This window comes from Embiotoca jacksoni, unplaced genomic scaffold, assembly GCF_022577435.1.
Source record: "Embiotoca jacksoni isolate LCO1_2020_lvr unplaced genomic scaffold, fEmbJac1.0.p SCAF_21, whole genome shotgun sequence".
NCBI classification, from domain to species: Eukaryota; Metazoa; Chordata; class Actinopteri; family Embiotocidae; genus Embiotoca; species Embiotoca jacksoni.
This window is the reverse complement of record NW_027185352.1, coordinates 755,597-768,096: the sequence shown is the minus strand read 5'-3', so window position 1 is coordinate 768,096 and position 12,500 is coordinate 755,597. Positions and strand designations below refer to the sequence as shown.

Below are 12,500 nucleotides of genomic sequence, written 5' to 3'. Positions count from 1 at the left end.
ACTTGGCGAGCTGCTCCAGCCGCTCATCGCGGGCCTGGTAGTGCAGCAGGTGGGACCACAGGGCCGACTTCCCCTGAGAGGTCACAGAGTGTGTCAGAGAGTCAGAGTCGCAACAAACACACAACAAACACACACATTACAGCAGCTGATGCACTTAGTGATGAAGGACAGATTATAAACAGAGAGGATCAATAACGTCTGAGTGTCAATCAGCAACACAGAGATTAAACTGTGTGTGTGTGTGTGTGTGTGTGTGTGTGTGTGTGTGTACTGACCTGTTTGACCTGCAGTCCATGACTCCAGATCCTCTCCAGCAGGTCACACAGACTGGCGATCAGCGTGTTCTCCTCCAGGCCGGTGATGTTGACCTCCCCATGGCCGAGCTCCACCGCCTCCCGGCCCATCTTCTCCACCAGCATACGCTTGGTCTGCACACACACACACACACACACACACACACACACACACACACACACAGACACACACACACACACACACACACACACACACACACACACACACACACACACACACACACACACACACACACTCACACACACACACACACAGACACACACACACACACACACACACACACACACACACGTGATTACTGCACATACAGTTTGTGATGATGATGATGATGATGATGATGATGTGAGCAGATCAGCTGTTTTCACCAACACACCAGTTTTCTGATTAATGAAAGAACATTTAAACTTGGTTGTATGAGTGGAGATTCTTAATTGTGCTATATATTATTATTATTATTATTATTATTATTATTATTATTATTATTATATTAGGTCACAACGTCATCAGGATGAAACCCGACACTTGCATGAAATAAATCATTACAAAACACAAATAACACAAAAGTCGAAATATTTTAATGTCAAAGTTTGTACAATTAGGATGTTTTCTCATGTCTGACACATCAGTGATCAGTCAGGAGGTCTGAACCTCCTCCGTGGCCTCCTGCTCTCTGATGGGAGGTCTGAACCTCCTCCGTGGCCTCCTGCTCTCTGATGGGAGGTCTGAACCTCCTCCGTGGCCTCCTGCTCTCTGATGGGAGGTCTGAACCTCCTCCGTGGCCTCCTGCTCTCTGATAGGAGGTCTGAACGTCCTCCGTGGCCTCCTGCTCTCTGATAGGAGGTCTGAACGTCCTCCGTGGCCTCCTGCTCTCTGATAGGAGGTCTGAACCTCCTCCTCCTCCCTCTGGAACCACTGAGGATCCAACTGAACTACCTGTTTCATTTTTCTTGTTTCAGTGTGTTTGTTTCTCTGCTGGAGACGTTCTGTGTCTGAGAATAACAGGAAGTGAACAGTGAGCGGCTGCACCACCAGGTCAAAGGTCAGAGGTCAGCGGTCAGATGTCAGAGGTCATCTCTACGTGCTCATGTGGTTCACCTTCATACGACACTCCTTCAGCAGACCCTCAACGAACTTCCAGTTGGTCTGAGCGATGACGGCCGGCGACAGGTCCGACAGTTTGGGCTGCCGCAGGTTCTTCCCCAGACCGCGGGCCTCCTGCATGTACTTCTGGAGGTAACAGACGGTAACAGACGGTCAGACACAGACGGTCAGACACAGACGGTAACAGACAGTCAGACACAGACGGTCAGTAACAGACGGTCAGACACAGACGGTCAGTAACAGACAGTAACAGACGGTCAGTAACAGACGGTCAGACACAGACGGTCAGTAACAGACAGTAACAGACGGTCAGTAACAGACGGTCAGACACAGACAGTAACAGACGGTCAGTAACAGACAGTAACAGACGGCCAGTAACAGACGTTAACAGACGGTCAGTAACAGACGGTCAGACACAGACGGTCAGACACAGATGGTCAGACACATGGTAACAGACGGTCAGTAACAGACAGTAACAGACGGTCAGTAACAGACGGTCAGACACAGACGGTAACAGACGGTCAGACACAGACGGTCAGACACAGACGGTCAGTAACAGACGGTCAGTAAGAGACAGTAACAGACGGTCAGTAACAGACGGTCAGACACAGACGGTCAGTAACAGACGGTCAGACACAGATGGTAACAGACGGTCAGTAACAGACAGTAACAGACGGTCAGTAACAGACGGTCAGACACAGATGGTCAGACACAGACGGTCAGTAACAGACGGTCAGTAACAGATGGTAACAGACGGTAACAGACGGTCAGACACAGACGGTCAGTAACAGACGGTCAGACACAGATGGTCAGACACAGACGGTCAGTAACAGACGGTCAGTAACAGACGGTCAGACACAGATGGTAACAGACGGTCAGTAACAGACAGTAACAGACGGTCAGTAACAGACAGTCAGACACAGATGGTCAGACACAGACGGTCAGTAACAGATGGTCAGTAACAGATGGTAACAGACGGTAACAGACGGTCAGACACAGACGGTCAGTAACAGACGGTCAGACACAGATGGTAACAGACGGTAACAGACGGTCAGACACAGACGGTCAGTAACAGACAGTAACAGACGGTCAGTAACAGACAGTCAGACACAGATGGTCAGACACAGACGGTCAGTAACAGATGGTCAGTAACAGATGGTAACAGACGGTAACAGACGGTCAGACACAGACGGTCAGTAACAGACGGTCAGTAACAGATGGTAACAGACGGTAACAGACGGTCAGACACAGACGGTCAGTAACAGACGGTCAGACACAGATGGTAACAGACGGTCAGTAACAGACGGTCAGTAAGAGACAGTAACAGACAGTCAGTAACAGACGGTCAGACACAGACGGTCAGTAACAGACGGTCAGACACAGATGGTAACAGACGGTCAGTAACAGACGGTCAGTAAGAGACAGTAACAGACGGTCAGTAACAGACGGTCAGACACAGATGGTCAGACAGACGGTCAGTAACAGACGGTCAGTAACAGATGGTAACAGACGGTAACAGACGGTCAGACACAGACGGTCAGTAACAGACGGTCAGGCACAGATGGTAACAGACGGTCAGTAACAGACGGTCAGTAACAGACGGTCAGACACAGACGGTAACAGACGGTCAGTAACAGACAGTCAGTAAGAGACAGTAACAGACGGTCAGTAACAGACGGTCAGACACAGACGGTCAGTAACAGACGGTCAGACACAGATGGTAACAGACGGTCAGTAACAGACAGTAACGGACGGTCAGTAACAGACGGTCAGTAACAGATGGTAACAGACGGTAACAGACGGTCAGACACAGACGGTCAGTAACAGACGGTCAGACAGATGGTAACAGACGGTCAGTAACAGACGGTCAGTAAGAGACAGTAACAGACGGTCAGTAACAGACGGTCAGACACAGACGGTCAGTAACAGACGGTCAGACACAGATGGTAACAGACGGTCAGTAACAGACAGTAACAGACGGTCAGTAACAGACGGTCAGACACAGATGGTCAGACACAGACGGTCAGTAACAGACGGTCAGTAACAGATGGTAACAAACGGTAACAGACGGTCAGACACAGACGGTCAGTAACAGACGGTCAGACACAGATGGTAACAGACGGTCAGTAACAGACGGTCAGTAACAGACAGTAACAGACGGTCAGTAACAGATGGTCAGACACAGATGGTCAGACACAGACGGTCAGTAACAGACGGTCAGACACAGATGGTAACAGACGGTCAGTAACAGACAGTAACAGACGGTCAGTAACAGACAGTCAGACACAGATGGTCAGACACAGACGGTCAGTAACAGACGGTCAGTAACAGATGGTAACAGACGGTAACAGACGGTCAGACACAGACGGTCAGTAACAGACGGTCAGACACAGATGGTAACAGACGGTCAATAACAGACGGTCAGTAAGAGACAGTAACAGACGGTCAGTAACAGACGGTCAGTAACAGATGGTAACAGACGGTAACAGACGGTCAGACACAGACGGTCAGTAACAGACGGTCAGACAGATGGTAACAGACGGTCAGTAACAGACGGTCAGACACAGACGGTCAGTAACAGACGGTCAGACACAGATGGTCAGACACATGGCAACAGATGGTCAGTAACAGACAGTAACAGACGGTCAGTAACAGACGGTCAGACACAGACGGTCAGACAGATGGTCAGACACATGGTAACAGACGGTCAGTAACAGACGGTAACAGACGGTCAGTAACAGACGGTCAGAAACAGATGGTCAGACACAGATGGTCAGACACAGATGGTAACAGACGGTCAGTAACAGACAGTAACAGACGGTCAGCAACAGACGGTAACAGACGGTCAGTAACAGATGGTCAGACACAGACGGTCAGACACAGATGGTCAGACACATGGTAACAGACAGTCAGTAACAGACGGTAACAGACGGTCAGACACAGACGGTCAGTAACAGATGGTAACAGACGGTCAGACACAGACGGTCAGTAACAGATGGTAACAGACGGTAACAGACGGTCAGACACAGACGGTCAGTAACAGACAGTAACAGACGGTCAGTAACAGACGGTCAGACACAGACGGTCAGTAACAGACGGTCAGTAACAGATGGTAACAGACGGTAACAGACGGTCAGACACAGACGGTCAGACACAGACGGTCAGTAACAGACAGTAACAGACGGTCAGTAACAGACGGTCAGACACAGACGGTCAGACACAAATGGTCAGACACAGATGGTAACGGACGGTCAGTAACAGACGGTCAGTAACAGACGGTAACAGACGGTCAGTAACAGACGGTCAGACACAGATGGTCAGACACAGATGGTAACAGACGGCCAGTAACAGACGGCCAGTAACAGACGGTAACAGACGGTCAGTAACAGACGGTCAGGCACAGACGGTCAGTAACAGACGGTCAGACACAGACGGTCAGACACAGACGGTCAGACACAGATGGTCAGACACAGATGGTAACAGACGGTCAGTAACAGACGGCCAGTAACAGACGGTAACAGACGGTCAGTAACAGACGGTCAGGCACAGACGGTCAGTAACAGACGGTCAGACACAGACGGTCAGACACAGACGGTCAGACACAGATGGTCAGACACAGATGGTAACAGACGGTCAGTAACAGACAGTAACAGACGGTCAGTAACAGACGGTCAGGCACAGACGGTCAGTAACAGACGGTCAGACACAGACGGTCAGACACAGACGGTCAGACACAGATGGTCAGACACAGATGGTAACAGACGGTCAGTAACAGACAGTAACAGACGGTCAGTAACAGACGGTCAGACACAGACGGTCAGACACAGATGGTAACAGACGGTCAGTAACAGACGGTCAGTAACAGATGGTCAGACACAGACGGTCAGTAACAGACGGTCAGTAACAGACGGTAGCAGACGGTCAGACACAGACGGTCAGTAACAGACAGTAACAGACAGTCAGTAACAGATGGTCAGACACAGATGGTCAGACATAGACGGTAACAGACGGTCAGTAACAGATGGCAACAGACAGTCAGTAACAGACGGTCAGTAACAGACGGTGTGTGAGATGGGACAGCGTTTGAGACGGGACAGCCTGTAAGACAGGACAGTGTGTGAGACAGGAGGAGGTGAAGGCCGTCCTCCAGGAACAGGTGAGTGTCCCACTGCAGACACAACTACATTTCTATCCTCCCTGCTCCTAATATTACTTTTTTTTAATAACATAAAGCGTCCATATTCTTTCATTAAACTGTGTTCTTGACAGATAACATTGGTTTAGTTTCTCCTGACTGTAGTTGAGTTGTGAACCTGCAGTGATTCGAGGTGAAAGCAGCAGCCGCCACGGAAGCAGGAAGCAGAAAACAGGAAACAGGAAATGGGAAAGGAAGCAGGTCACCAACTGCACTCTGTGTGCAGCATGAAGTTCTTCATTCAAACAGCCTCTGTGTGATTGGTTGCACAGCTGAGGTATTACATTGCATTTGCTGTTGCCATGAAGACTACAGGTATCACCAGGACTGAAATGGTACGGATTATAACTTTTAAGGTCCATATTTTAAACTTAGCCACTGTGAATCATCTCAGTGTAGTTCTACATCTCCTCAGCTTCTGGATTTAGTGTCTGTGCCTTTAAGATGCTCTGACTAGTGACACTCTCTTCTGATTGGCTGACTCAAACACAGCCTTTCAGCAGTCTTTTAGCTCGATATCTCTACGATAGATCGACCCGTGTTTCTGACATCATAAACTTTCTGAAGTCCAAACAGCACAGTTGCTTTCACAGCATTTATAGAACTTGACCTGCTTTATAACCAGAACAGAGATGAGATCTGAATTTATATAATATAGGACCTTTAAACAAATCCACACCAGCTGAGTTACAGCAGACGGGAGCTGAGAGAGAAGTGGGGTGGGGGGTGGGCAGCTCCTGCACATACCAGGCAGGACGCAGAGGCGGATTTTTTAGGCGGTTTGACTGGCGGGGGGGACGCATTGTCCCACTCCCAGAACGCCATGGAGTTCTGCAGGACCAGACAGCACTCCACCTGCTGGAGGAGGAGGAGCGGTGCAACCCGACCCCCGACCGGACCGGACCGGGACACACGAGCAGACGGGAGAGGACAGAACCAAGAGAGAAAAACGGAAAAGAAAACAGAGAAGGCGGAAGGCACGTAAAGTAAGAAACAAATAAAATGAAACAAAGAGCTCAAACAGAACGAAACAATAAATCAAAATGAAAAGCAGACGTGACACGAAAAGAGCTGACGTTAAAGAACGGGGGGGCGGGGCTACAGAGTGGGGCGGGGCTACAGAGGGCGGCTACCCAGAGTGTCCTACCTCTTTCAACTCGTTGTCCAGGTTCAGGTGCTCCGTCTGGTGTCTATGGCGATCCTTCCTGCGCTGAGCTGTCGCTGTCCTGTGAGACCACCTGAGGACCAACAGACCAACCAATCAACCGGTCAGAGCACTTGCACTGTTAAAGATGATTTTAAATTCATCAGCAAAGTGACATTCACACTAAGGTGTTCCTGTGAGTCACACAGAGAGGAGAGCCTTCAAATCACTGATGTACTTGGGACCCATCAGTTTGATGCATCGTACAGATGTTTGAAGAACAGGTTATCATCCTGCATCTGTACCAGGTATACAACCCCAAATCCAAAATAAGCATATATATTTTTATAAAAAAATAAAATTTCTCCATTTCAACACTTGATATGTTGTCTTTGGTCTATTATTAGATCAAAGTATTTGTCATATTTAGAACTTTAATGCCTAAAAAAGGATGTGTGATTGTTTATATGTCAATCATAAAATGCCGTGTTGAAATAATTTTCCAGCTTAGGCTGCTGACATCAGCAACTTTAATGAACAGTCTGAGATGAACACACCTCCAGTCAACTGTCAACTGTTTCAATAATCCTTTAGAGCTCTTCAGACAGCACTAAACCCAATGTTTATAATGATGATGATAATAATAATAATAATAATAGTAATAATAATGATTGAGATGGTTATCGTCCTGCTGCAGCTCTCTGGTTCAGTACAGGCCGACTGACCTGGCTGGTGGGTTCAGGAGGTCATTACCAACAACGTAGAGTATATACTGTAACTTTTGGATGATACCAGAGACAGAGGTACCGGACCCTCGTTGTCACGGTAACAACGATAAACACATGGTGAACGGTGAACGTTGTGATATTATACTCCTGACTGTTATGATCATCTGCTCCTGTCATAATGACTACGGCCACTAGAGGGCGCATGTAGCTTCAGTCTGATTCCAGGATGGATGGTTTACTTCCTTCTCTTCCCCTGGTTTGGTTGGAGTCAGTGAATCATGGGTAATGTAGTTTCATATATTTTTTGTATTAGATTTGATCCTGTTTTTCTACATAATGAATGTGAGTCTTCACTCTGTGAACAGATGTGAACTTTGGGCTGCTAACAGTGTGTTTTTGTTGCTTATCTTTGGATATATTACATTACATTGATGCTTTTATCCAAAGCGACTCACAACACACCGATGATACAACATCGGGAGCAACTTAAGGTTCAGTGTCTTGCTCAAGGACACTTAGGGATGTGGACAGGAGGAGCTGGGGATTGAACCACCAACCTTCTGATTAATGTGCAACCCACTCTACCAACTGAGCCACAGCCTCCCTGTGTGGCATGATATACTGACGACAACGAGTGAATTACTTTGATAGTGAAGAAAACATAAAAACATAAACAGACATTTTGTTTCTCTGGTTTCTAAACAGGTTTCTGAAGGTTTGTTTATGATGGACAAGTTACATCCAGTCTAAAATATGTCAATCATGTTGGAGAGTTATGATTCAGATTTTTACACTAACTTCCTGCTGAGCCTCATGTCTCCCTCTGTACCTCTCTTACAGCCAGAACAACTTTTAACGGGTTGAACCGGCACCACTGGTTCTGTCCAGTCGGGCTCACAGCTTCAGTCTGGAAACTCTGCTCACATTAAAGTTGTGCTTTCATTGTGAATCACTTTTCTGTTTATATTTTCTAGAGAATATTGTGCATTACAAAGAGCTGAATAAATATAAAATAATTTTTACCTCAATTAAAGAAAAAATGGCCCCAAGCGGTAAAACACTGCTGCCAGTTTCTGTCCTGTCAGTCATGATGTCATTATTACGCAATATATTCTGGTAGTTATGAGCTGGTCACATTTACAACATCACATTTGTTTTCTTTGATGAACACAATGTGAAAGTCTGTTGAAACAGATGCAGAGTCAGGTGACACATCTAGCCCCGCCCCTTCACCTGTGACCTTTCGTCACCAGGAGGAGGCGGACTCACTTGTTGTTGGCCGGCCCCGTGTTGAGCACGTCGGCCTGCAGCTTGGGGAAGAAGCCCTGCTCATAGCGGCCCTGACCGATCTTCATGTCCAGCAGGTGAGGGTGGATGGCCGTGTGGTCGATCTTCATCAGACGCTGCTCTACGGCCTGAGCTGCTGACGGGACAGAACCGGGTCAGATCACAGCAGGAGGTGGGTGACAGTCACATGACCAGGATACTGTTTATAGTCACATTATTGAAGGGAGTTATTACTGCTGGGAACACCTTTAATGTTGGAGCTAACAAGACTTTTCAATGACAAGAAAACACTTTCTACTCATCACCAGCCTGCGTCTTTGACACTATTAAAGCACCAACAGGGCCAGTGTGGCCTCACCGAGTCCCTGCTGACCCTCCGTGACATCACTCAGTCCTTGCTGACCCTCCGTGACATCACTCAGTCCCTGCCGACCCTCCGTGACATCACTCAGTCCCTGCCGACCCTCCGTGACCTCACTCAGTCCCTGCCGACCCTCCGTGACCTCACTCAGTCCCTGCTGACCCTCCGTGACCTCACCGAGTCCCTGCTGACCCTCCGTGACCTCACTCAGTCCCTGCCGACCCTCCGTGACCTCACTCAGTCCCTGCTGACCCTCCGTGACCTCACCGAGTCCCTGCTGACCCTCCGTGACCTCACTCAGTCCCTGCTGACCCTCCGTGACCTCACTCAGTCCCTGCCGACCCTCCGTGACATCACTCAGTCCCTGCCGACCCTCCGTGACATCACTCAGTCCCTGCCGACCCTCCGTGACCTCACCGAGTCCCTGCCGACCCTCCGTGACATCACCCAGTCCCTGCCGACCCTCCGTGACCTCACTCAGTCCCTGCCGACCCTCCGTGACATCACTCAGTCCCTGCTGACCCTCCGTGACCTCACTCAGTCCCTGCCGACCCTCCGTGACCTCACTCAGTCCCTGCTGACCCTCCGTGACCTCACCGAGTCCCTGCTGACCCTCCGTGACCTCACCGAGTCCCTGCTGACCCTCCGTGACATCACTCAGTCCCTGCCGACCCTCCGTGACCTCACTCAGTCCCTGCCGACCCTCCGTGACCTCACTCAGTCCCTGCCGACCCTCCGTGACCTCACTCAGTCCCTGCTGACCCTCCGTGACCTCACCGAGTCCCTGCTGACCCTCCGTGACCTCACTCAGTCCCTGCCGACCCTCCGTGACCTCACTCAGTCCCTGCTGACCCTCCGTGACCTCACCGAGTCCCTGCTGACCCTCCGTGACCTCACTCAGTCCCTGCTGACCCTCCGTGACCTCACTCAGTCCCTGCCGACCCTCCGTGACATCACTCAGTCCCTGCCGACCCTCCGTGACATCACTCAGTCCCTGCCGACCCTCCGTGACCTCACCGAGTCCCTGCCGACCCTCCGTGACATCACCCAGTCCCTGCCGACCCTCCGTGACCTCACTCAGTCCCTGCCGACCCTCCGTGACATCACTCAGTCCCTGCTGACCCTCCGTGACCTCACTCAGTCCCTGCCGACCCTCCGTGACCTCACTCAGTCCCTGCTGACCCTCCGTGACCTCACCGAGTCCCTGCTGACCCTCCGTGACCTCACCGAGTCCCTGCTGACCCTCCGTGACATCACTCAGTCCCTGCCGACCCTCCGTGACCTCACTCAGTCCCTGCCGACCCTCCGTGACCTCACTCAGTCCCTGCCGACCCTCCGTGACATCACTCAGTCCCTGCCGACCCTCCGTGACCTCACCGAGTCACTGCCGACCCTCCGTGACCTCACTCAGTCCCTGCCGACCCTCCGTGACATCACTCAGTCCCTGCCGACCCTCCGTGACCTCACCGAGTCCCTGCCGACCCTCCGTGACATCACCCAGTCCCTGCCGACCCTCCGTGACCTCACCGAGTCCCTGCCGACCCTCCGTGACCTCACTCAGTCCCTGCCGACCCTCCGTGACCTCACTCAGTCCCTGCCGACCCTCCGTGACCTCACTCAGTCCCTGCCAACCCTCCGTGACCTCACCGAGTCCCTGCCGACCCTCCGTGACCTCACCGAGTCCCTGCCGACCCTCCGTGACCTCACTCAGTCCCTGCTGACCCTCCGTGACCTCACTCAGTCCCTGCTGACCCTCCGTGACCTCACCGAGTCCCTGCTGACCCTCCGTGACATCACTCAGTCCCTGCCGACCCTCCGTGACCTCACTCAGTCCCTGCCGACCCTCCGTGACATCACTCAGTCCCTGCCGACCCTCCGTGACCTCACTCAGTCCCTGCTGACCCTCCGTGACCTCACCGAGTCCCTGCTGACCCTCCGTGACCTCACCGAGTCCCTGCTGACCCTCCGTGACATCACTCAGTCCCTGCCGACCCTCCGTGACCTCACTCAGTCCCTGCCGACCCTCCGTGACCTCACTCAGTCCCTGCCGACCCTCCGTGACATCACTCAGTCCCTGCCGACCCTCCGTGACCTCACCGAGTCACTGCCGACCCTCCGTGACCTCACTCAGTCCCTGCCGACCCTCCGTGACATCACTCAGTCCCTGCCGACCCTCCGTGACCTCACCGAGTCCCTGCCGACCCTCCGTGACATCACCCAGTCCCTGCCGACCCTCCGTGACCTCACCGAGTCCCTGCCGACCCTCCGTGACCTCACTCAGTCCCTGCCGACCCTCCGTGACCTCACCGAGTCCCTGCCGACCCTCCGTGACCTCACTCAGTCCCTGCTGACCCTCCGTGACCTCACTCAGTCCCTGCTGACCCTCCGTGACCTCACCGAGTCCCTGCTGACCCTCCGTGACATCACTCAGTCCCTGCCGACCCTCCGTGACCTCACTCAGTCCCTGCCGACCCTCCGTGACCTCACTCAGTCCCTGCCGACCCTCCGTGACATCACTCAGTCCCGGCCGACCCTCCGTGACATCACTCAGTCCCTGCTGGACTCACCGGCCTCCTTGAGGATGGAGCAGCGCCGGTAGCTGGAGGAACGGAGGCTGGGGGCGCGGACGTTGTACATGCGTGCCTTGTCAATGCGAGCATCGAAGACGCGGAGCAGCGGCTCCTTCTCCTCCCACTGGGACATGATCTTGTTGTCGATGAAGGTGGCGAACATCTGAGTCTCAATGAAGTGGGACAGGAAGGGGAGGTAGGGCTCGGGCTGGTCGGACAGGAACGAAGCCTGGAGACACACCAATAAATCATTTCTCAAGAATAATGAGGTGCAGATAAATTACAGAGCATCTCTGTTGGGTGATATGCAGCACAGCCTGTTTCAACGTGACGTTCTGCAGCTGCTTCACTGTGAATGTTATAATGTGAACTACTGGAAACTGTCGGGAAAATAAGTGTTTAAATGCAAAGTACTAATATTCATGTACTCTCACCAGCAGACGCTGTGCAGCTGATTGTGTTTCAGAAGGGACATGCTCTGAATACGAGGGGAGATCAATACGTTGTGAGACGGCTGATCGTGAACCAGCAGCATGAAGATAAAACCCTGATGAGGAACTGGTACAAACATCATCTCCTGATCATCATCATCATCATCATCATCATCATCATCATCAGTTCCTGGTGCGTCGGCGATGTTTCACACCTGAAACTTGATCAGAGAGCGAACATGAAAGTTTGTGAAAGTTTGTGTGGAACAGAGAGAAGTTTCAGGGAGACGATCCAGCGAGGAGCTACGATGGTGTTGTCGTGTTGGAGAACCCTGTTACCATGGCGACGCAGTTTGGGTCATTAGAAG

At 51.5% G+C, this 12,500-nt stretch overlaps 1 protein-coding gene across 1 annotated transcript in view; it reads right to left on the bottom strand.

Annotated features, from left to right (window-relative positions):
• The window catches only part of LOC138202707 (DENN domain-containing protein 5B-like), a 25,277-nt gene extending 13,005 nt beyond the window's left edge, over nucleotides 1-12,272 (bottom strand). The window contains exons 1-8 of the mRNA XM_069156965.1: nucleotides 12,204-12,272; nucleotides 11,699-11,930; nucleotides 8,753-8,903; nucleotides 6,759-6,849; nucleotides 6,359-6,469; nucleotides 1,411-1,542; nucleotides 276-428; nucleotides 1-73 (exon numbers count right to left, since the gene is read on the bottom strand). The exon at nucleotides 1-73 is cut by the window's left edge and continues 6 nt beyond it. Of these exons, the coding sequence (XP_069013066.1) occupies nucleotides 1-73; nucleotides 276-428; nucleotides 1,411-1,542; nucleotides 6,359-6,469; nucleotides 6,759-6,849; nucleotides 8,753-8,903; nucleotides 11,699-11,930; nucleotides 12,204-12,272 (1,012 nt within the window). The remainder of the gene's footprint in view (nucleotides 74-275; nucleotides 429-1,410; nucleotides 1,543-6,358; nucleotides 6,470-6,758; nucleotides 6,850-8,752; nucleotides 8,904-11,698; nucleotides 11,931-12,203) is intronic.
• Nucleotides 12,273-12,500: the final 228 nt, after the last annotated feature.